This window comes from Coturnix japonica, unplaced genomic scaffold (assembly GCF_054131305.1).
Source record: "Coturnix japonica strain WE unplaced genomic scaffold, WE-NBRP24 Scf106, whole genome shotgun sequence".
In the NCBI taxonomy this organism is placed as follows: Eukaryota; Metazoa; Chordata; class Aves; order Galliformes; family Phasianidae; genus Coturnix; species Coturnix japonica.
Genome location: NW_028189009.1, coordinates 9,920 through 33,658, shown reverse-complemented (window position 1 = coordinate 33,658; position 23,739 = coordinate 9,920). Strand labels below are relative to the sequence as shown.

The 23,739-nt window shown below is 51.3% G+C and overlaps 2 protein-coding genes across 4 annotated transcripts; one reads left to right on the top strand and one right to left on the bottom strand.

Annotated features, from left to right (window-relative positions):
• Positions 1–106: 106 nt before the first annotated feature.
• NUP210L (nucleoporin 210 like) lies at positions 107–22,597 on the top strand. 3 transcript variants are annotated; one of them, XM_085534994.1, is made up of 40 exons: positions 107–298; positions 2,566–2,699; positions 2,930–3,061; positions 3,229–3,322; positions 3,735–3,885; positions 4,037–4,169; positions 5,129–5,284; positions 5,712–5,780; positions 6,498–6,604; positions 6,959–7,099; positions 7,850–7,987; positions 8,473–8,625; positions 9,066–9,267; positions 9,510–9,655; positions 10,192–10,413; positions 10,533–10,706; positions 11,466–11,658; positions 11,900–11,988; positions 12,265–12,363; positions 12,510–12,611; positions 13,159–13,287; positions 13,409–13,536; positions 13,858–13,990; positions 14,295–14,357; positions 14,871–15,050; positions 15,540–15,620; positions 16,588–16,719; positions 16,843–17,001; positions 17,256–17,347; positions 17,887–18,061; positions 18,141–18,316; positions 18,552–18,772; positions 19,627–19,763; positions 20,377–20,503; positions 20,645–20,794; positions 20,886–21,121; positions 21,357–21,555; positions 21,803–21,907; positions 22,029–22,103; positions 22,262–22,597. In XM_085534994.1, exons 1-40 carry the CDS (start codon positions 141–143, stop codon positions 22,333–22,335), a joined length of 5,565 nt encoding a protein of 1,854 aa, XP_085391120.1. In that variant the 5' UTR covers positions 107–140; the 3' UTR covers positions 22,336–22,597. The 3 variants fall into 3 exon arrangements, 2 of the variants coding, with proteins under 2 accessions (XP_085391120.1, XP_032305057.2); XM_032449166.2 differs by lacking the exons at positions 107–298; positions 2,566–2,699; positions 2,930–3,061; ... (7 more) ...; positions 7,850–7,987; positions 8,473–8,625 and having other exon boundaries at positions 8,939–9,276; XR_014941711.1 differs by lacking the exons at positions 107–298; positions 2,566–2,699; positions 2,930–3,061; ... (8 more) ...; positions 8,473–8,625; positions 19,627–19,763 and having other exon boundaries at positions 8,936–9,276.
• On the bottom strand, positions 22,594–23,622 carry RPS27 (ribosomal protein S27). Its single transcript, XM_015884511.3, has 4 exons — positions 23,584–23,622; positions 23,247–23,355; positions 23,057–23,167; positions 22,594–22,924 (listed from the first exon to the last, which is right to left on the bottom strand). The coding sequence occupies exons 1-4, from the start codon at positions 23,587–23,589 to the stop codon at positions 22,896–22,898; spliced, it is 255 nt and encodes an 84-aa protein (XP_015739997.2). The 5' UTR covers positions 23,590–23,622; the 3' UTR covers positions 22,594–22,895.
• Between the last annotated feature and the right edge of the window lie 117 nt (positions 23,623–23,739).

Sequence of the window (23,739 nt, the reverse complement as noted above, 5' to 3'; positions counted from 1 at the left end):
AATTGGCGCGCTGTGAGGGCGGGGCACCGCGCATGCGCAGTCAGCAAATGTCAGGTATGCGTTGTCCTAAGGCGCATGCGCAGAACCGGGATGGCGGGAACATCGCCCTGCGGGCGGCGCCATTTTGTTTCGCTGACAGGATGAGGCGGGCTCGGCGCTTTTCCCTTCTCGCCTTCGTTGTGTTCGTCGCGGTGCCTAATTGCGCCTTTAAACTTAACGTGCCCAAAGTGTTGCTGCCCTTCAGCCGGGAGATGAGGGTGCCTTTCGTGCTTGAGGCTGAGAGGGGCTGTTACTCCTGGTGAGGGAGGGAGCGGCGCTGAAGGGGGATGGAGGGTGTGGAAAGGGGCAGCGTGTGGGGATGGAGGGGTTAAAGGTGCAAGAAGGAGGTGGGAGCCTGGATCAGGGGCTTCATGTGTAATAGTGGTCATGGCTGTGCTGTGTGGCTGCCAGGCAGAGGCCCATGGCCTGCTTGACAGGGTCTATGGCCTGCCAGACAGAGGCCTATGGTCTCCCCAATGGAGGCCTGTGGTCTGCCCTATGGAGGCCTATAGTCTGCCCTATGGAGGCCTAAAATCTGCCCTATGGAGGCCTATAGTCTGCCCTATGGAGGCCTGTAGTCTGCCCAGTGGATGCCCATGGCCTGCCAGGCAGAGGCCCATGGCCTGCTTGACAGGGTCTATGGCCTGCCAGACAGAGGCCTGTGGTCTGCCCAGTGGATGCCCATGGCCTGCCAGACAGAGGCCTGTGGTCTCCCCAATGGAGGCCTGTGGTCTGCCCTATGGAGGCCTGTAGTCTGCCCAGTGGATGCCCATGGCCTGCCAGGCAGAGGCCCATGGCCTGCTTGACAGGGTCTATGACCTGCCAGACAGAGGCCTATGGTCTCCCCAATGGAGGCCTGTGGTCTGCCCTATGGAGGCCTATAGTCTGCCCTATGGAGGCCTGTAGTCTGCCCTATGGAGGCCTATGATCTGCCCAGTAGATGCCCATGGCCTGCCAGGCAGAGGCCCATGGCCTGCTTGGCAGGGTCTATGACCTGCCAGACAGAGGCCTGTGGTCTCCCCAATGGAGGCCTGTGGTCTGCCCTATGGAGGCCTATGGTCTGCCCTATGGAGGCCTGTAGTCTGCCCAGTGGATGCCCATGGCCTGCCAGACAGAGGCCTGTGGTCTGCCCTATGGAGGCCTATGATCTGCCAGGCAGAGGCCCATGGCCTGCTTGACAGGGTCTATGGCCTGCCAGACAGAGGCCTATGGTCTCCCCTATGGAGGCCTAAAGTCTGCCCTATGGAGGCCTATAGTCTGCCCAGTGGATGCCCATGGCCTGCCAGACAGAGGCCTGTGGTCTCCCCAATGAAGGCCTGTGGTCTGCCCAGTGGATGCCCATGGCCTGCCAGACAGAGGCCTGTGGTCTGCCCTATGGAGGCCTATGGTCTGCCCAATGGAGGCCTGTGGTCTGCCCTATGGAGGCCTATAGTCTGCCCAGTGGATGCCCATGGCCTGCCAGGCAGAGGCCCATGGCCTGCTTGAGAGGGTCTATGACCTGCCAGACAGAGGCTTGTGGTCTCCCCAATGGAGGCCTGTGGTCTGCCCTATGGAGGCCTATAGTCTGCCCTATGGAGGCCTGTAGTCTGCCCAGTGGATGCCCATGGCCTGCCAGACAGAGGCCTATGGTCTGCCCTATGAAGGCCTATGGTCTGCCCTATGGAGGCCTGTGGTCTGCCCAGTGGATGCCCATGGCCTGCCAGACAGAGGCCTATGGTCTGCCCTATGAAGGCCTATGGTCTGCCCAATGGAGGCCTGTGGTCTGCCCAATGGAGGCCTGTGGTCTGCCCTATGGAGGCCTATGATCTGCCCAGTAGATGCCCATGGCCTGCCAGGCAGAGGCCCATGGCCTGCTTGGCAGGGTCTATGACCTGCCAGACAGAGGCCTATGGTCTCCCCAATGGAGGCCTGTGGTCTGCCCTATGGAGGCCTATAGTCTGCCCTATGGAGGCCTATGGTCTGCCCTATGGAGGCCTATAGTCTGCCCAGTGGATGCCCAAGGCCTGCCAGGCAGAGGCCCATGGCCTGCTTGACAGGGTCTATGGCCTGCCAGACAGAGGCCTGTGGTCTCCACAATGGAGGCCTATGGTCTGCCCTATGGAGGCCTGTGGTCTGCCCTATGGAGGCCTGTAGTCTGCCCAGTGGATGCCCATGGCCTGCCAGACAGAGGCCTGTGATCTGCCCTATGGAGGCCTATGATCTGCCCAGTGGATGCCCATGGCCTGCCAGGCAGAGGCCCATGGCCTGCTTGACAGGGTCTATGGCCTGCCAGACAGAGGCCTGTGGTCTCCCCAATGGAGGCCTGTGGTCTGCCCTATGGAGGCCTGTAGTCTGCCCAGTGGATGTCCATGGCCTGCCAGACATAGGTCTGCCCTATGGAGGCCTATAGTCTGCCCTTTGGATGCTGATAGCCTGTCAGGCAGAGGCCCATGGTCTGCCCAGAAGGGCACTGAGGGGCCCAGTGCTCTGACAGTGCTGTCAAGATAGACATGTAAGCATAGAAGGGGACGTCTTTGTGTCTTTCAGGCGTTCCATGCATTACAACGTTGCAGCTGAGCCCCTTTATAAGAATGGTACTGCATGCTCCCAGAAAGCCCTTCTGTCTGCTCAGTCCACGCAGCCCACCAAGCTGAGCAGCGCTGTGATAGCTGAGGAACACGGTGGGTGGAAAAGCAGGTTCATGAGGTGGGAGGTGATGAGGGATTTAGGGCTTGTGTACGATATTCTGCATTTTTATTGTTGAAAACAAGCTGTGATTAGTGATAACACCTTCTCTATGTTCTGCAGGGTGAGAAAGCAGCTATTAATTATTCTCATTAGCGCAGCTTTTCGCAGCTGTTGAGTCAATAGGAACCTGTAGGGGCTGAATTTGTTTGTTCCCCTTCTGCAGTCACCGGCCACACGCTCCGCTGCGATGTGATGGTCGACGTGATCGACAGCATTGAAATCCTCTCCCGAACTCGGGAGATCTACGTGGAGGATTCCCCCCTGGAGTTGGCAGTGAGAGCCCTGGATGTCAAAGGTAGAGAGAAGGGCTCTGCCAGCACCACACCAAAGCTGTGCTATGAGAAATCAATGCTGCTTGTTGCCTTTGTGTTTAGAAGGGAAGGAGGTTTGATTTGACTGTGTCAGCTGGCAAGACTGGATGAGTTTTCCCCCCTCTGTGTGAATCTCCATCTCTGTTTTTAGGTAACACGTTCAGTAGCTTGTCAGGAATGGTTTTTGAGTGGAGCATCGCGAAGGATGAGGATTTGGACAGCATAGAATTGTCAGAGAAAATAAGGTGACTGTGGCAAAAAGGATGAGGGAATGCTGAGCGCTTCCTTTCATCCTGGGATGCTTTTAGGGTGAGAAAGCAAAAGGAATTCACACATATTGGGTTAAAGGCTTCGACTTCATATTTGGGCAATCTCTTATTAAGAAAGGATCCCAGGGAATCCAGCCTAAGTTTGAGGTTGCTCTGCTTCAAACTGGGGGCATGACTGGAGACTTCCAGGGGTGTTTCCTACCTGCTTTTCTTCCTGCAATGCTCTGATAATGCTTTCTTGATCAATGTACTCATGGGACGCCAACCTGTCGGTGGTAGTGAACCCAAAATGGTCACTCAGATGGACTTGATGATCTTCAAGGTCTTTTCCAACCTGGTTGATTCTGTGATTCTATGGTAGCAAAGCTCACTTTTGTGTTCTTATCAGGATCTTAAAATACTCAGAAGCTGACTATTCCCCTCCAAACCACATCGTTGAGCTGGAGAGAGCAGAAAAGCAAGGAGACAGAATCCTGGTGTCGGGAATGACAACTGGTGCAGCGATTGTGAAAGTCCGAATCCACGAATCAACCTACAAGGTGAAGAATCACCACGGATTTCCCTTTCTCTATGTAAAATAACACAACCCAAACCTCTATTTTAGGCAAACGTGCATTTCTTTGTTATCTTTTCTTGGCTTTTGTGGCTATCATGGCTGTGGGTAATGGCAGCATTCTGTTTTCCCATTAGAAAGTGGCTGCTGCAGCCATACGCCTCCTGGTCCTGGAGAACATAGTGCTGATCCCTGCTCATGACGTTCACCTCCTGGTTGGAGCCTTTATAAAATACAGAGTCGCCAAAGTTGTACAGGGGAAGATTACAGGTAAATGATCCTAAGCACCGTAGCGTTGAGCCCAATCTGCAGCTGAGCTTTTCTAACTCAGCGCCTGGATATGGTGTGTTCAGAGCAGGGCAGCTGAGCCTAGAAATGAAGTCTTAGTGAGACGGAGCCTTAGTGAGACGGAGCCTTAGTGAGATGGAGCCTTAGTGAGACGGAGCCTTAGTGAGATGAAGTCTTAGTGAGATGGAGTCTTAGTGAGATGGAGTCTTAGTGAGATGAAGTCTTAGTGAGATGGAGCCTTAGTGAGATGGAGCCTTAGTGAGACGGAGCCTTAGTGAGACGGAGCCTTAGTGAGACGGAGCCTTAGTGAGACGGAGTCTTAGTGAGATGGAGCCTTAGTGAGATGGAGCCTTAGTGAGATGGAGCCTTAGTGAGATGGAGTCTTAGTGAGACGGAGCCTTAGTGAGATGAAGTCTTAGTGAGATGAAATCTTAGTGAGATGGAGCCTTAGTGAGATGGAGCCTTAGTGAGACGGAGCCTTAGTGAGATGGAGCCTTAGTGAGATGAAGTCTTAGTGAGATGGAGCCTTAGTGAGATGGAGCCTTAGTGAGATGGAGTCTTAGTGAGATTAAGTCTTAGTGAGGTAAAGTCTTACTGAGTGCCCAACTGCTGGGGCCTCGTGGGAGCTGCATTGGGAGGGAATGCAGCACCTTATGGAACTGGGGGATGGCCCGACCTCCTGGTGGTGGCAGAGTGGGTGTGAATTGATCTCCATGGCACACTGAGCCTTGCAGAGCTCTTGTGTCAGCTCCTGAGTGCTGAACTCCTGCTGCCAGCATGGAGAAAAACACCTCATTACACTTTCAAACTGATGGAGAGCTGCCGTTATTGTTTGGCCTTTGCATTTGTGCTTAATGAAAGAGCACGCTTTGCAGGAGAGCGGAGGTGGTTGTCGAATCACTGCAGTTTTGTTCTTATTTTCAAATGATCTTTCTTTGCAGAGCTGGAATTTCCTCTGGAGCATTATGAGCTGGAGCTTCGGGATCACGTCGCTGCTCCTGGAGCCTCTGAGCTGCCTGTGGCCAAACTGGAGGGGAAGGCAGCCACCGTGCGAGCCGTGCAGCTGGGGCAGAGCAGCCTGGTTGTGGTCCATAGAAGTATCCTTCTGAGCTTCCATGCTGTCTTCTGTACTGCTGGGCCCTGATTTATAGTCACAGATTGGGAGTGAAAGGGGTTGTAAAGGCAGGTGGGATGCTTTGGTTTTGGTTCTGAGTTGCTCCGAGTGCTTGAGCTTTGTTGGAGGGGATTCCTGTGTTGAGTCTCCTCCTTCCCCCCAGGTGTGTGCTCAGCTCCGTGCTCCCCACTGCTTTCCTTCCCTGTTCTCTTCCTTTCTCCTCTATTCCAAGGACTCTGCCCAATTACACAATGTAACCCCGCTGATGGCAACTGAAGGTGAAAATGACCTCAAACTCCACACTCTCAGTTACTTTGTATTTAAACCCTGCCAGTTTTACAGCTGGTTATAGATGACCCAGCTCCTGAATTAAACAAAAACTCCTACACAATTCCTATACGAGAATAAAGATGTTCACATGCGAGCTGCATCTGGGCTGCCGAACTGCACCATCCATGTGGTGGAAGCTGGATTTTTAGGTAATGAGAAAGTAGGAGATCGACTCTAAAGCTCTCACATCACTGTTTTGTTTTGTTTTCTGATCAGGAACATCTTTAATGTATCACTGCCTTCCTTCTGTTGCCAACAGGCATCTGAAACTTAAGGCCAGAGCAGGCTGCATCTTTTCAAATACACTGATTGGAAACCCGAAGTTGGCCTTGCTCTGTTTGATGGGCTGCTCTCTAAATAGAGCAATTAACTGAGCTGAACATTAGCAACAAGAGATGAGGCTCCGAGCTTGGGAAGGTTGTGCCACGATTGCTTTCCATGCCATTTTTGTGCTGCTTGCTGAACTATCTGTTCTTAATAGAGCGTGCTTGGATGCAGGGGTTTGTTTTTACACGACAGCGGATACTTTGGGGGCTGAATAATGAGCGTCTTTCTGCTTCAGTCACCACTTCTCACCCATAAAGGTCCTCGAAGCTCTCTCTGCTCTGTCTGACATTCCTCTCTCTGTGCTAAAATCTGCTTCCTGGCAGCAGAGAGACGTAGGTTACAACAAACAGCATCCAAGCTCTCATGGATCGAGCACAAAATGGAGTACAAACAGCTTCTAAACCAACTTAGGAACCATTTAGTTATTGTGCAGATAGAAAAGCAGCTCTTGATCTCAAAGCTCTTAATAAAAGATATTTATTGTTTATGTCTTATTGGTTGCTGTTGGTTCCAAGAGCAACACGTGTTTCTTATTTCAGATTTCAGCGTCTATCCAGGAGACAGATGGGTGCTGGAAGCGCAGCGGGAGTACACCATCACCGTTGAGGTTTATGATAGAGACAGCACCAAGGTTTATTTATCTGATGTGAGTAAATGTCTCGTTAGCAACGCGCTGCCCGGAGTGCTGTGCTGATTTATGTTGCTGTCATGGAGAGCGTGTAATGAATACAACATTCCTGCCCTTTCCAAGTGCATTGAAAGTAGTTTCTAACAGGGATATTCAGGACCTGGAAGGGGATTAGAGAGCAGGAGAAAGGAAGTGGCTGCTGCTTTTGTCACCTCAGTCTCCTTGTTGCACAAATTTCCACTCACATTTTGGTCTTCTTACCTATATTACAAACCTCTCCAGGACTCTGCAGTCCCATGGGTGATAGTGAGGAATGAGTTGGGTTCGCCTTGGAAGGCGCTGCAGCGATGACTGATTTTTATCCATTTGCAGAACCTCAGAATAACTCACCACCTTCCTAAGGAGTATTTTGAGGTGCTGACGTCGTCTCTTAACGGCTCTTACTACGTAGTTCGAGTCCTGAAAGCTGGCAGCACAGGGATAAGAGCTGAGCTGGTTTCTGTCCTCCAGCAGGTAAGAGGGAGAAGGATGGTCGTGATTTTCCTCAGTGTTTTTGCATTCCCTTGGGTTGTATCAGAGCACTGATCACATCCGTGTAAAACGAGCTGCTCTGCTTGGGGTTACACTCTATTTGTCCTGCTAGAACAAGTTACTCTCCTCAAGGCTTTTTACACAACACCTTCTGCAGTTTCTGAGCTGGGAGCATCCGAGAGGGAAAACTGACTCTTAGAAATGTGAGAAACCCAGCAGTTAGAAAGGAAAGCTGGATGACACCAGGGCTTCATGCACCTTCTGTGCTGTTGTTGGAGCAGCTGCAGCTCTTAGTGAGCTGCACACAGCGTGTCGTCTTGCAGAGCATGTGTGGGTCAGCAGAGTGCTGCTTCTGTGCCAAGCAACGTTCCCACATGCAGCTTGCAGAGCTTCCCAGGTGTTCAGGGACTGTTCTCTGCGACATGCTGAGCTGTAGCTGTCAAAGCTGATGGCTTTCATAGCACAAGCAAGGGACGTTGTGCCAGTTGGCCTCAGCACCTGGGAATGTAGATTAAATGTGATGAGGAAATGATATAAATACAGCCACAGGCTCCTGCCTCTAATTTTATACAAAATCACAGAATCACAGAATGACCTGGGTTGGAAGGGACCTCAAGGATCATGTAGTTCCAACCCCCAAAATGAAGTGTTTTGTGGATAAATGGATGTGTTGCAGTGCTGTTTGGGTTGCAATCCCTATAAGGGTATTTCCATCTGTCCCCATGTCTGCAGGATGGCTCTGGTGCTCCCCTCCCCACAGCGATCAGCCGTGAGCAGGAGGTGAAGATATTCCACCCCATCACGCTGTCCAAGTCCTTCCTTGCCTTCCCGTGGCATCCCACAGCAGTGCTGTATCAGTACCGAGTCCAGGTGAAGTGAAGTTTGCTTTGTGGAACTGTGATGGCCTCCTTGGTTTGGGAGCCTCTTTCAAAAGGGAATTACACAGCCGCTCTGCTTGTCCTGCTTCAGCCCCATAATGGTTCTATTCCCACTGGTAACATCCAGCTCCCTCCACAGCAGCCATTTGTCACTGATAAGCCCAATGCTCCTTCCTCCACAACAGCCACATTCTTGTCCCCCACTGCTCATCCCTCCCTTTGCCTAAAGCCTTTGCCTTCCCCTCTTCTTCCTCTGCGCTGCTTTGTCACTTTGCTCTTTGATCCCATTTCATTTGCTATTTACTTGGCTGTACATTATTAAACATCACCGCCATTCTGAGCCATTAAAAATGGCATAAAAAGCCATTAGAAGTGCGCTTTTACTGCTCCATAGTTAAACCACCAACACACAGTTGTTCCCCACCCCCTCCTCCTGTTGTACTTTATGGCCCTCCCCTTCTCTTTCTGTTCTTACAGGTGAAAGGAGGCAGTGGCAATTTCTCCTGGATTTCTTCCAATCAAACTGTGGCCACGGTCACCATAAAAGGAGCAGTGAGAGCAGGCCTGGCCCAGGGGCACTGCACAGTCCAGGCCAGAGATGCACAGAACCCCTTTCATTATGCAGAAATACAGGAAAGTCTTTTGATTTCAATTCTTCTTCTTTCTGGGCACTTTATTGTTCTGAAATGCTGTCTTGGCCAGGCTTGGAAACTGAAAGCTTCTTCTATAAGGCCAAAGTGTGTTTGTTGTTCAGAAGAGCTGGGCTTGGTTTTCTGGAGGCTTTTATTGCAGCGGGACTGTTTGCAGTTTACATTATTGGATTTCCATCTTAGTATTATATCTTGAATGTCAGGTGCTCCTTCATGCAGTGCTATTTAGCTGTTGAATTTTGCATCCTGCTTAGCCTCGTATATGAATTATTACAGCGTTTGTAAGTGAATATACCATCAATCTGTTTCCTATCTTTTGATTTGGGCTGCTTCTTGCTCAGATCCAGGCTGTAACTGCGCACACTGACCCAGTGCTGATGTCTTTCTCCTCTCACGCTGCTTCCTGGCTCTGTGTTCATGCAGGTGTTTGTGGAACCTCTGGCAGAGCTGAAGCTGATGCCGCTGCGTGCAGACGTGGAGGTGGGCCATGCTGTAGTAGCTCCTCTCCAGGCGTACTTCACACACAGGGAAACGAGGATGCACACTGCTTTCACTGACTGCTCCCTCTTACCTCTGGACATAAGCATGGAGAAGAGAGGAGTGTTTGTCCTTCCGGAAGGAGGTAGGATGGGTGCACTGCAAACACTCATTCCCATAAACTTTGTCTGATTTATGGGGACTTTGTCAGCCGTTAATGAATTGTGAGGCTGTGATAGAGTTGAACCATCTCCTTTATAGCTGACTCCCAACAACCAAGGGATCAAATGTGACATTTGGGGGAACCTTTAGGAAAACCAAAGCAAGTTAAGGGTTCTCTTGCACTTAATTTCACCACAGATCTGCTGCAAAGATGCTCTGTTTTAGGTAATCAGAAACCCGACTTGACATTCTGCTCCAGCTTCCAAATAGAAGCAAGGTCTGTGGGACACACATCGCTGACAGTGAGAGTCAATGTCCACCAACAGTACTTGGAAACGAATGCAACGTTTGCTGCTTATGAACCTCTCAAGGTGAGGATGTGTGTGCACTGTGTTTGAATTGCTAACCCATCAACGTCTTTGCTGCACGGTGCTAAATCCTGGATTGTTTGCAGCAGGGAATTAACCAACACCAACAAAAACCATTCTGCTGGATGGCAGTAAATGGGTTTAACAGTCAAACTGACTCCAGTTCTTATGGAAGCACGGCAGTGTGTTTGAGCTGCGCTTTGTTTTTCAGCCTGTGTGCTGCTGTGTCAGCACTTTAGTAGGTGGGGTCTAAGCTGGATTTCTTGGGCAGCTTGGAATGAATGAATGTAGAAAGAAAACAGGGTTATTCTATAACAATCTGCAGTTTCTTGTCTGCTTCTCATGTGTGTGCATGGCCCCCTTCCAGCATTACAGTGCCCTGTGGGTTGACCTTAAACATCCCTGACGTTGCTGGAGTAGTTTGAGGCCTTAAGTGGTCTCAGTGGTTCCTTTTTGTCTGTTTTTAACTTGAGTGAACGCCCCGCTGACAGATGGGACTAAAAGAGGAATTGCTGGCTTTCTTTTCTTCATGTGCTCAGGCTGTCAACCCGGTGGAGATGGCTTTGGTAACCTGGAAGGCAGCGAAGGAGATTGTTTTTGAAGGTGGCCCAGGGCCCTGGGTTTTGGAACCATCTCATTTCTTTTCGGAACTGAAAATGGAACATGAAGATAAAATCGAGTACGTACAAATCCACCTGCCAACCCAAAGGAAAGTGACCCAGTATGTGTACCAGGTTGTGTGCCTGGAGCTGGGGGAGCAGGTAAGGAGCTCCCATCTTTGTGTTCTGAGCTTTATAAGGAGCTGCAGTGTGTACAGCAGTTACTTTCTACCCGTTGTGGCTGATCTGGGCAGTGAGCAGCTCGCTGTGTGTCCCTACAGGTGCTGACGTTCCATGTAGGGAACCGGGCTAGTCAGCACAACCCCGCTCCTGCCGTGGAGACAGCCATGGTGACGTTCATCTGTGCTGTTCCTGCCAGCATGACTGTGAGCCCGGCGTACGGAGCGCTCCGTGCTGTTCCACCTTGTCTGCTGCCACAGCACAGCAAGCAGCTGGTAAGGCTCAGGGCAGAACTGCTGCTGTTAATGCTGTGTTATGCTCCTGGAATCACCTGCGGGGTGTGGGGAATGCATGATGTGGGAGGTACCTCCCGTGGGCTTAGGTGAAGGTTATGTGTTGTTAACTGCTATTGCAGAGCTCTGATTGGAAAAGTGGGCGCCCGAAAGTGAAATAACTTTTATCCTATTAGACTCTTATGAGGGTGGGCAGTGATAGTACAAGGGGGAATGGTTTTAAGCTGAGACAGGGGAGGTTTAGGTTGGATCTTAGGAGGAAATCTGTCACCCAGAGGGTGGTGATGCACTGGAACAGGTTGCCCAAGGAGGCTGTGGATGCCCCATCCCTGCTGCATTCAAGGCCAGGCTGGATGTGGCTCGGGGCAGCCTGGGCTGCTGGTTGGTGACCCTGCACACAGCAGGGGGTTGGAACCGGTGAGCATTGTGGTCCTTTGCAACCCAAGCCATTCTATGATTGTGTCATTCTATGAAATGACGGCCTGGGCCCTTTGCTGATAAGGTTTCCTCTGCCCGTTGTGTGTTTGGTTTGGCAGTAATTGATGTTGTAAGCAGGAAAGCTTAAAAGAGGAAACCCTGTAATACATTGGGTGATGAAGCTGTAGTTGAGAGAAAGAAGCAGCTACTGCAGCACAGAATCCTATCACTGCAGTCCGACTGATTCTTGTCTGGGAGGAGGAAACGTTTCTCCTAACGCCAGGCAATGAGTGTCAATGGAACTAACTGCTCCTCTGTGTGCAGATCCCCATCTCCAGCCGGAGGAGCACAGTGCTGGAGCTTGCGGTGTTCGACGGGCAGCAGCGCAAGTTTGACAACTTCAGTTCCCTGGTGCTGCAGTGGAAATCATCCAACAGGAGCCTGGCACACTTCTCTGATGCCAGAGCCACGAGGATGGTGCTGAAGGATGATGGCAGCGGGCAGACCCGGCTGCATGGTACTGCTGGGCTTTGGAGGTGTCATGGTTTTGTGCTGTTGCTGTCAGTATTCTACATCATATCATCATGTGCAGTATGATAGGTAACCCGTGACAGAAGGACATCATTTGCTGTATTTTGATATTCAAAATTGTTCCTCGGGAATGCAGTGAAACTTAAAAAATCTTCAACATCTTCCGAGTATTTCTTAAGGGGTTTTGAGTTCTTTTGTTTCTTTTTATGGTCGTCTGTTGCTTGCAGGCCAGCAGCTTCTAGAAGTGCATCAGATCAAAGGAACTGTTCGTGTTGAAGTCAGCTTTGTCAAGTACAGGACCGGCGGCGGCCCACAGGTGAGCCATAAGGAGCCATTGTGGTGGACACAAGAGCGTGTGCTTGCTCTGGGCCTGACCATTGCTGCATCTGGTGGCAGATATCCATGGCAATGCAGTCACACTTCAGTTTAAAATACCAACCTTTGCAGCTTCACAGGGCGAGATTTCTGTAGGAGAAATGCCCTTTTGCAATCTGCAGTCATCATTTCCTTTCTGTCGGAGGGGAGGAAGAGCTTTCATAACCTGAGGAGCAATACTGATGGAACACTGTGATGATTTTGTTTGTGTTCCTAGGCAGCGTCTGGTTTATTTACCTCCGTGGAGTTCCTACTGGTTGACGACGTGATGGTTTTGCCTGATAATGTCACTGTGTATAACCACCCTGCTGTAAAGGTAACAGCCCCATTCACAGCTGTGTTGGACCTCCAAGGTCTATGAAAATGCCTTCACATTTTGTAGCCATGTTCCCTTAGTGAAACCTCGGAGCAGGTGAGGACTGAGGGCTCAGTTCATTGATGGGATTTTGTTGTCATTGACAGGAGCAGTTCAGTCTTGTGGAAGGTTCCGGATACTTCCTGGTCAACAGCAGCAAGGAGGGAATAGTGAACGTGAGATACTTGGAGGCAGACGGTGCCATTGAGGTGATTCCTGTTTGCACTGCAGAACCTGGTGTTGAGGAAGGTTCAACCTCAGGAAAGAGGAAGAAATCAATCTTTTTTCTTTTCTTTTTTTGTTCTTCCCCTCCGTCTCCTGGTTGTTCTGAGATGTTACGTAGCTCCTTACAAAAATCCCCTCCAGTTTCCTGCCCTGCTGTGACCTCCTGCAGTGCAGCTCATTGGTTGGGACCCAGAGGGCAGGAGTTTGTCGCTGAGTCAGAAGGCCAAACTGCACAGGTTTTATTTGAGAGGGAAATCTCATCTCACTGCCAAAGACTGAACTTTGGCTGCTGTGTGGCTTGGGAGTGGAAGCCGGATGTGTTCAGGTTCCCCAGGACAGTGCTCTGCTCCCTTTGGTCCAGGAAGGGCCCTGTGGGAGCTGTGTGGGCTGACCCAGGTCCCGTAGCTGTGCTCAGTGCTCAGTGCAGCTGTGTGTATGAGCAGAACATCTCATCTTGTGAATCTCCTCTGTAACAGAGATGGGAATATTTTCTCCTGTTGCCATGGCTGTGCCTGTTTGCTTTCCTTACAGGTCACCCCTTTGCAGCCTGGGTTTTTAAGCCTGGCTGTCCATGATTCCTGTTTGGCCTCGTTGGCACCGGTCGCAGCCCAGGTGCACGTGTCTGACGTGCAGGAGGTGGAGGTGGATCTCAATGAAAAGGTGATACAACCCTGGGGAAGCTCCACTCCTCCTCAAACCCAGTGTTATGGGATGCCTTGCCCACCCAGAGGAGACAGTATTGCTCCCTTCCCATCCTCCCTCCCCTTCCCTTTTAATCCAGGTTGAGATTGGCAGCTCCATTACGGCCACAGTTCGAGTCCTGGGTTCCCAGCGACTTCCCCTGCGGAGTAAATACTTCAAGTACATGAAGCTGCAGCTGCAAGCAGCATCACCTATCGTTACCCTGGTGTGAGTATTGCTTTGGGCTGGGCCATTCCAGCGTACTAGCTGATAACATTCACTCTGTGATGAAAAACAGAACAACTCCAGAGGAGCTATTTGCATTCCTCCAGGCCTCGTAGCTCTGTGTGTGTTTCTCTTTTGATAAAGGAGTCGATTCCCTCACGCTTATTGTGTTTATTAAGTGTTATTTTGCCACTCGGAGCTCTGTGCTATGGATAATACAAGCCTCTGTGTTGTAACTTGCCAGCTTGGCAGTTCCTGCCTGAGTTGCCTCATAGTTATAACACAGGAAATGAAAAGTGGAGTCATGCTAAAGTGTCTTCCCAGGCAAGTAGAGGAAGTGGGAGAGTATTCCCAGCTGCACACCCTTCATGCTGTCGCTGTGGGCCAGACGACTTTGGTAGCCACAGCCTGGGACAAGATGGGCAGAAAAATCACTTCTGCTCCTCGGAAAATCGAGGTGAGGATGCACAGCTCTGAAATCTGCACGTTTCTGGCTGCTGTGGGATCCTTATGTTCAAAGTGCTTTAGGGGGAATAAAAACAGTGCTCCACTGATGGCGCTTTGGCAGCGTAGACCGTTGTTCTGCCAGCCCTTCCATTCAGAAGGCAGAACCACTGCCCACACTGGAAAGCTGTGTATGAGGCTGTCCCCAGATCCCCTTGGACGTGCTCCTGTGATAGCGGAGCACCAGCTGCCTTTGTCTAATGTACAGAAGAAACGTGTGTAGTACTTTACAGTAGAATATCCTTCCCTTCTGCCAGGTCTTTCCTCCATTTAAACTGATCCCAAGGAAAATTACTCTTATTCCACACAATGTGATGCAGGTGAGCATTATTGCTTCTGAGCAGGTGAGAATTTTTTGCTTCCTTTCCCCCTGTGTACTTCACAATATACTTCACGGTGGTGAAAAGGGCTTCATTAAGCTTAGGAGTAAAGGCTTTAAATCCTATTAGCAGCCTTACTCCCCAATCCTGTCCTGTGGCAATCTGGTGGTGACCAGACCTCAGTTCAATGCCTGAAGGTGGGCAGAACATTCCATAGCCCTCCTTTATTGTTGAATTGAGCTTCACTGATGCGGCGTGCTGCTTCTGAGTGCTGGGATGGGAGGGCTGGGGGCTGCCCCCTGGGTTAGGTGTGCTGCCAGTCCTGATGCTGTGTGCCTAGAGAGCACAAGGAGATGGGTGCAGTTTGGGCACTTTATGCTTTGAAACGAAGGGGCTGCAGCAGGAGAGTGTGGAACAGGCAACTGGAGATCTGAACTCCCTACCTCGCAGCACTGGGATTTGCTAATTGATGTTTGTCTTAATGAACATCTCACCTATTGAAATGCACTTCAGGTGATGTCTGAAGGTGGTCCCCAGCCACAATCCATCGTCCACTTCTTTGTCACCAACCGCTCCGTCGCTGAGGTCAGCAGCCTTGGACACGTCACAGCAAAGGCAGTGGGAGCAACCACCATCCAGGGCACCGTTCAGGTGGTTAATGAAGACACGGGAAGAGTGACTGTGTTTTTGCAGGTATCTTCCCATTGCATTCTTTACTCCCTCGTGCCTTTGTCAGGCTTTTTAATCGTGTTGGTAGCCCGACATTGAAAACCTGGCCTCTGAGAAGTCACCTATTTGAGGGCTTGTGGATCTGGTGTTTGTGATGTATCAGTAAAAGCAGTTTTAACAGTTACAAGCAAGAGAGAGGGTGGTCACAAGTCAGGGGGGAAACTCCTCCATGCTTTTCTTTCTTGCTTTCTGGCGCCCCCAGTGGGATACAGTGGAAGGCACGGAGGAGACAGCAGGAATCCAAGAGCTTTACGAGAAACCTCCGTGCTCTGGGTTGGTCAGCAGCGCTGCATTCTGACCCTGGGGAGGTGCTGGCTGCCCCTTCCCTGCCTGACAAGGAGCAGGCGGGGCAGCGTGCTTCAGAAATGAAGCTGCAGGCTGCATGCAGGCCGTGCACTCGGGTCATACTGAACTGCTGTTGAACCATGCTGAATTGCTGTTGTTATTTGGCAGGATCAAGTGGAGCTAGAAGTGATCCCGTTAAAAGCAGTAAGAATCCATGTACCCTCCACGAGGCTGATCGCAGGCACTGAGGTATTGTAGCCCACACCGAAAACTTCATGTTGGCCAAAAGCTAAGGAAGATTCTTACCCTAATAAACGGATTAATAAATGCCTGCAGTTCTAAACCCTGAGCTCAGTGCTGGCTGGAGCACAGCAATCCCTAGAAAGAGCTCCTTCAGTCTTCTAGTCCATTCATCCCAGTGTGCAACAGAAAGTAACACCGTTAGATTAGAGAGAAGCAGCAGCCCTCTCTCGCATGGAATTCAAGTCTTGCAGGCTGCATCTCTGCCCTTTGTTGGATTTATGGGCTGGGAAACGGTTCTGTGTGTGAGCGTGAGGGCAGCAGAGATGGATGTGGGTTGGTGGGGAGCCTGGAATGCCACGTCACAGCGGCCGGAGGGAGCTGTGTTGTAGCAGAGCGCTGTCTGGAATTCCTCTGCGGAGATTTGAGGGCTGTCGTGTGCCTTCAGTGCTTTTAAACACAAAGGAGAAATTCTGAGGGAGGATTTATGCAGACAGTGTGGAATGCAATTTAAAAGCTGGATTTCTCAGCTGCTGCAGAATATCTGTGTGCGTTCAGAGAGCTGCAGTGCTACAGAACAGCAGTGTTTCATTTTCTCTCTGTTAACCTGGAGATGCAGGATTTTGGGTCTTGAAATACTCATTTAGTGGATTTTCGATGGGAGGAGGATACAACCTCACTGCTGCCAGGCATTTAATCCAGGGAGTGGAGGGTTTCTTTTGTGTTTTAAAGGAGTGCAGAGAATACTCTTCTGTATTAAGTTCATTCCCTGCGTATCAGACATCATTCCCCTCCTCTTAAGTTTTAGGGGTTCACATTCATTGCTAATGGCATATAATGTGCCCCAGTGACCGGTCTGCCCTTCATACAGGATTGGGCCAAGAAGCCCCGAATACAGGGAAGCTCAGATGCCCTTTGGTGATGGTATTCTTCCTTTGTGACACTTCTCTTTGCTGACAGTGTTCTCCCTCTGCAGATGCCGGTCTTTGTGGTGGGGCTGAACAACATGCTGACTCCCTTTTCCTTTAGTAACGCTAACCCAGAGCTGAGTTTCCAGTGGTCAGTGAGCAAAAGAGACGTCCTGGAGCTGCTTCCTCGACACACAAAGGTACTGAGTGGCCTTATAGTACAGTGTGTGTGGCTGAAGGCCTCGTGGGGTGGGACAGGCAGCATGTAAAAGGTTGTTAATCCAAACGTGGGTCAGCCTGCAGCTGTGCTGTCTCTCTAACAGGTTTCCATTCAGCTCCCAGCACAGAACAACGTTGCTATGGTCGTGTACACGAGGGCAGCAGGGAGAACAAGCATCAGGGTGAAGGTGCAGTGCCTGAATGCATCTGCTGGGCAGTTTGAAGGGAACGTGGCTGAGCTGTCAGACGAAGTGCAGGTCCTGGTATGTGTCACGGGCTGGGCTCATTGCAGAGGCAATGTTTGGGGTGGGAGACACTTGTGGGCAGCCTGCATGAGGAGGTGCAGCAGGAAGGCTTCATTTGGGTATAGCTGCAAGGAGAGCTTTACACCTCCCCTGTTAATGTCTGTTTTTGTGCTGACCAGGAACTGCTTTTCTTTCACTCCTCATTTCCAGCTGCTCTTAATCCATTTTTTTCAGTGTCTCTGTTTAATAATCTCTTTTTGTTCTGCCTGTAGGTATTTGAAAAGCTGTTTGTATTCTCTCCTTTGTTTTCCACTGAGCAAATTCTAATGACCACGAATTCTCAACTCAAGCTGTACACAAACAGGTAGACACAGAAAGGAAAACCCAGAACACAGGGCAGCTGACGATGCGTTTCTCTCCTGACAGCTGCCTCTTAGCTTATTTTTCCTGTCCCGAGATATTCAGCAGAGCCTTACAAACTTCCTGCTCCGAGGCAGAGAATTGGAGGCATGCTCTGCTTCAAGCTGCTGTCTTAAAAGAATGTATTGAGTGTAGTTCAGCACAGAGCAGCAAACACTCCTCAGGTTTTTAAAGGGACAGCTCAGGATGGGTGAAACATTCCCCTCTGGGCACTAACAGAGTAATGCTGTTAATCTGAGAAAGCAAAGCCTTGAATTCCTGCCTCCAAAAGCAGATCTCAGGCTTTGGTATCTACCTTTACTGTTGGGTTTTTTTGCTGGTAGGTTTTGTTGAGATGTTGGTCAAAGTGTCACCTAAACGTATTCATGGCTGGGAGCAAAAAGAAATAAAAGATGAGCTGCTGCTGCTTGTTGCATGAGAGTGAAACGAACTTCCAGGCTGTGCAAGTCTAACAGAGCCTTCTTGCTTTTGTTCCTGGCTAAGGGAAGGGGCTGCATCTGTCAGCTTCCAGATCCTGCAGTGTTACCCCAACTCTTCAGTCCTCGAGGAGCGTGATCAGGGTCTCCTGAGAGCCGGGCCCATCTCAGGCATCGCAGCATTGGAGGTGACCTCCGTGGAGCAATTTGGAGTCAATCAGACCATCATAACAAGTATCCAGGTGGGAGTTCAGGCAGCACTCAGCCACCAGGGCTCACACAGTGAGAGCACCTGGGCTCAGTGTTACTTTACTTTTCCAGGTTGCACCCATTTCCTATCTAAGGATAAATGTTAGTCCCCAAATCTATACCAGCAGTGGCATTTCCTTGGCTGCGTTCCCCCTGGGGATGTCCTTACTCATTACAGTCGAGTTCTACAACAGCATCGGGGAGAAGTTCCATGCCCAGCATGCTCAGCTACACTTGTCTGTGAACAGGTAAGGGTCCTCAGAGCTGCTACGTGGCCCATAGGGGGGGAGAACTCACACACTTCTACATCACAAGTGATAATAGAGATGTAAAGACCATCTTAAACTTGAAATACGTTTGAAAACAGCTGTTGAGAATTGAGGGCCCATCACCAATACTGAAGCAACATACAGCAGGAAATATGTGCCTTTGGAGGGGTGACGTTTAGCAGTTTCCTCTTGCTTAGGAGGTCTTTGTTTTCAGAGATGATTTGCTGCTCATTAGACCTGCAAATAAGAATCACACCTACGTTGCTCAGGCTGTGAGCAGAGGAGTGACGCTCTTGACTGTCCAGGATAGGAAGCATCCAGGCGTGGTGGACTACATCCCTGTGCCTGTGGACTGTGCCATCCAGCCAGAGCTGCCCAGGGCTCTTGCAGTAGGAGATGTTGTCTGTTTCAGCTCACCCCTTGTCAACCAGGAAGGTATGTACACCTTCTGCTGTAGCATCTGACCAGGCTGCTAAGCAGACATTCTGCTTTGCATGTGGGAGCAGAGGAAGGCCGGACTGGTGGGGTTTTAATGGGGTTAATTTAGAGGTTTAATGTCTCTAAGAATTGTGAAGCCCCTGGGATGGGTGTTGTGCCTCGGGGTGGGGATGGAGCTGCATCCACATGCACAGATTCCTGATGTTCAGAGCCCCAGTCTCCTGTTTGCAGAGGACTCACTTCCTCGCTGCTTCAGAGTTCAAGCGTGGGCCCAATTTTATTATCTTTGACACAAAAAGAGCATTTTTCCCCCATTTTCCCCAAGTTCAGAATGGCTGTTTTATAGACATTCAAAGGACAGGCTGCTCGGGGCAATTGACTGGTGCTTAAACAAAGCCTTCCTTAACTGCATTAAGAGGCTCCATGCGTAATGGGGCGACAGGCCTGCCTCTGTGCTTTTATTACTGGCTAATCAGAGCTACATGGTAAATTAAATCTCTGATAGCATTTTTAGAATAAAAAGAAGCAGAGAGCCTCCCAAGGAACGCAGAAAGCTTTCTCCCATTCGATGAGCATTCTTCTTACTTACTGAACCCCAAACTTAACCTTCCAGTTTATGGTCCTGATTTATTGAGGTGAATCCTATTTCTAAGCTCTCTGGCCCCGAGAATAAGTGGGAGCTATTCTGGTGTGTTTAGCTGGGAAATGTGGGGAAGGAGGAGGCCTGCAAGGAGGAGACCTCCACAGAAAGTATAGAGGTGCATGAGAAGAGATTTGTGGTGCTCACTGCTGGGTGAATGCAGCTCCTCAGCCCCTGCTGCAGGCTCTGACTTGCAGCCCAATGTTTGCAGGTGACCCAGGGACGTGGCACGTTTCCCCCCCCACCATGCTCAGCATAGACAGCGTGAGTGGAGCAGCGTTAGCAAAGAGCTCCGGAACTGCTACGGTCTTCCATGAGATCCCAGGGATAGTGAAAACATACAGAGAGGTATTTACCACCATTCTACAGGGGGGACATTGCTCTACACACAGGGTGGTGATGCACTGGAACAGGTTGCCCAAGGAGGATGAGGATGCCCATCCCTGCAGGCATTCAAGGCCAGGCTGGATGTGGCTCTGGGCAGCCTGTTGACCCTGCACACAGCAGAGGGGTTGGAACTGGATGATCTTTGTGGTCCTTTGCAACCCAGGCTATTCTGTGGTTCTATGAGAAGGGCAGCCTGCTTCTGCATAACAGGAGTGTATGTGTGTTGATGCTGTTCTACATCAAGAAGGAAAGCGGTAGATGAGCTGTTATCTCTAACTGTGTTGATAAGAGCATGCAGTAGGGAGGCACTGTTAGAACAGGGAGCGAAACCTGGACTCTGAGTTGCTCTGAAGCTCCTAGAAACACAACTGCAAGTGAAGGGATAGGGACAAAACAGGGAGGGACAAAACAAGGAGGGCTGGGGTCTCTTTTACATGAAAGGTGTTTTACTGTGCTCGTTAATGTACTTCAGCCTAACCTGTAATTAATTAGGCAAGTTGTGTAGGATAACATAGAAAAGAGAAGCAGTCGGTTTCCGTGCTGTGTGAGTCTGTGTATGTGTTGTATCTTTCAGGTCGCAGTCAATGGCTCATCACAGTTACATCTCCAGACTGGTCAGAAAAGCTTTTTAACCAACGCTCCCAATTCATCTGCCTTCCACGTTCTCATCACCACGAGCAGCGGGACAGAAACCCTCCAAGGTAGGAGCTGCCTCCCTAAGCACCAGACCTGGGGGTTTCTGATGGGGAAACCTAATTGCAGGTTACAGCTGAACCGCTTTGTGCTGTGGGGCAAACTGAGGGTGAGACCCTGATGGCTTCATGGCTGTTTCCTTCCTGCAGGCTCCTGCAGCTCAGCCCAGCTCAGTGCCATCACACAGCGCCTGGTCCCGCAGTCCCTCCTGCAGTGCAACCTGAAGTTCAGCAGCACCGTGGTGGACGTTGCAGCTGGGGATGTCTTCCTCGTGAGCCCAGAGTTCAGCACCCAGGAAGGTAGGGGTGAGCTCAGATCCAAACACGGCGCTTTGGCTCCATTCCACTGGTATTTTTCTCTTTATTCCCTTGTGAATTGTCTCAAACTCAGGTCTCTACGTCTGTGTAATCACTGTTAAACCACAGCCCAGCTCAGCCCTGCTGGCGCTCAGCACAGCCAACACCTCGGTCCGCCTGGTGGCTTCTCTCAGCAGTGACACACACAGCGTCCTCATCCCTTTCCTCCCCGCCTTCTACCTGCCTCAATCAGAGCTGGCATTCAGCAGCACGCAGCTGACTGATGTGCTGAGCGTGATGGGAGCTGAAAAAGTGCTGGAAAACCTGGAGGTACGTGGAAAAGCTTTTGTTCTGTGTCTCCTTTCCTGGGGGTGGAAATAGCCACCCACTAATGGATGTGGAAATACCCACTAATGGATGTGAAAATACCCACTAATGGATGCGCACACCAAGGCCTGGCCATCACAATGAACCCCTCTGGGTCGTTTATTCTGTGGGTCTCTGAAAGCAGCCACTGTCCTGCATTGAAGCAGCTGTGTTATTGATGCTGTTTCTGTGTCCCAAGGTTCAGTCCATCTCTCCAGCTGTAGAGGTGTTGCCTTCTGAGTTCTCCAGCAAACCCGGGTTCGTGCATTACACGGTGCGTGCTCTCAACCTCAGCTCCCTCCAGCAGAAGCCATCAGCCTCCATCATCATCTCTTGTGCTCTCACCGGCCAAAGGGACGTGGTCACAGCCCAGGCTGTCATGGTGGAGCGTCCCCCAGGTGAGTTTGGGAGCACTCAGAGCCCCGCACCCATTTACAGCACCCCAATTCAGCCCAGCCATCCCAGTACAGCCATCCCTCTGTCCATGGAGCTGCTGTCTGCATGGCTGACCCCCTTCCCCCTCCCCTTTTTAATGCCTCGAGCTGCTGTCTGCATGGCTGACCCCCTTCCCCCCCCCTTTTTAATGCCTCGAGCTGCTGTCTGCATGGCTGACCCTCCTTTCCCCTCCTCTTTTTAATGCCCCAGGGCAGCATGGAGCAGTGGGGCTCCACCGGCAGCTCGCAGGCTCCTACCAGATCCTCCTCTTCACTCTATTTGCTGTTCTGGGATCCACAGCTGTTACGTACCTGGGTAAGCTCCATCACTCGTTAATTAACACCTGCAGAAGCTCGTCCCTTCCTCCTGGCCGTCCTTAAGGCCCCAATAGTGGCAGCTTAGAGCACACAGCACTAACAGGGCTGTATTTTGGCAGCATACAACGCCTTCGTGTCCAGGCTTCAGTCTCTGCCCCTCGTCTACGTGTCCAACCTGGTCACACCTCAGCCAGGTGAGCCCACAACCCCCAACACAGCATCCAACGTGGGGAGTTCATCACCACCCCCATAAGAACAGCTTGAAAACCACAGAGGGGGGGTTTGAAAACAAGCCCCCATTGAAGTCAGAGAAGATGGATTATGGGGTGCAGCACTTTGTTTCCCAATGCAGGGTACACCCACCCCCCCAGCTCCATACAGGGGGGCAGCAGGACGCAGATGGGGCTGTGGAGTGTGAAGAGCTGAACCTTGTAATGTTGAACCTCAACACATGGAGCTGCTTTGTTACAGCTGGAGCTGAACCCTGTAATGCTGAGCCTTATAATGCTGAACCTGGAGCTGCTTTGTTCCAGCTGGGATGGAGGGCAGAGCTCCATTCACCCCCATCACCCACTGGGCTTAAAGACCCTTATTAAAGACCCCTTATTATTTAGCACTTAAGTTCAATGCAGAGGCAGCTCAGCATTACCCCACCACCCCCCAACGACAAATAAAAGCCATTCAACCATTTTATCCAAAATTTATTGACAGGATGGATGGGGCTACAGGGACAGCAGGGCCCACATGGCCAGGACACCTCCCTGGGGCTCAATGCAATGCAGCTCCATATAATGCAGCTCCATATATTGCAGCTCCATATATTGCAGCTCCATATAATGCAGCTCCATATATTGCAGCTCCATATATTGCAGCTCCATATAATGCAGCTCCATGCACTGCAGCCCCATGCACTGCAGCCCCATGCACTGCAGCCCCATGCATTGAGACCTGCTGTGTGCAGCCCCGGCCATCCCGGCTGTGTGCGTTTAATGCTGCTTTCTTCTGAACGAGCATCCTGGGGGGAGGAAAAGGAGGGGAAACAATAAGTAACACAGCTCTGCACCCCCCGCCACCTCCGGTTGGAGCCCCCGGAGCTGAACGGGAACCGGGGGGGGATACGGGGATGGATGGATGGGGCCGGACCCACCTTCTGTCAGTCGGGCCTTGCCGCCCGTGGGCTGGCACAGCACGGTGGAGCAGCCCACACACAGCACCACGGTCTGAGCGTGGCTGAACACGGTGGTGATCTTATAGCAACCTACGGGACGGGAACAACGGGGAGTAACGGGGAGTAACCGAGCGGACACGGGGCGTCCCGAGCGGGGCCACGTCGGTACCTGGGCACTTGACGTCCATGAAATACGAGTTGGGGCTTTGAACCAGCCGCTTCTTCTTGTGTTTGCGCTTCTCCTCCTCCGGGGATGGATGCAGCAGGTCCTTGGCCAGCTACGGACACAGGGACCGGACACCGCCATCACACACCGCCGCCATCAAACACCGCCGCCATCTTGCGGCCCCCACCCGAGCAGATGGCGGCCGGCCCTGCTCGCTCCCTGCCCGTTTCCCCCCCGCCCCCTCCCCGCTTCTCGAGCCCGTCCCATCCCCGCTGCCCCATCCCGGCCCTTTGTCGGCCCGGTGCTGGAGCAGCCCGGGCCGGCGGCACGCTGCACTCACAGGCATGGCGGCGGCGTGCGGCACCGAGACCGAAAAGGGGCGGAACCGGAAACGGGCGGTGCTATATCCGCTGCGGGGTTCCCCGCACGGGCGGAAGTGGTTGCGGCGCCATCTTGGAGGCAGACCTCAATGTGTGTGTGTGATTACCGGAAGTGG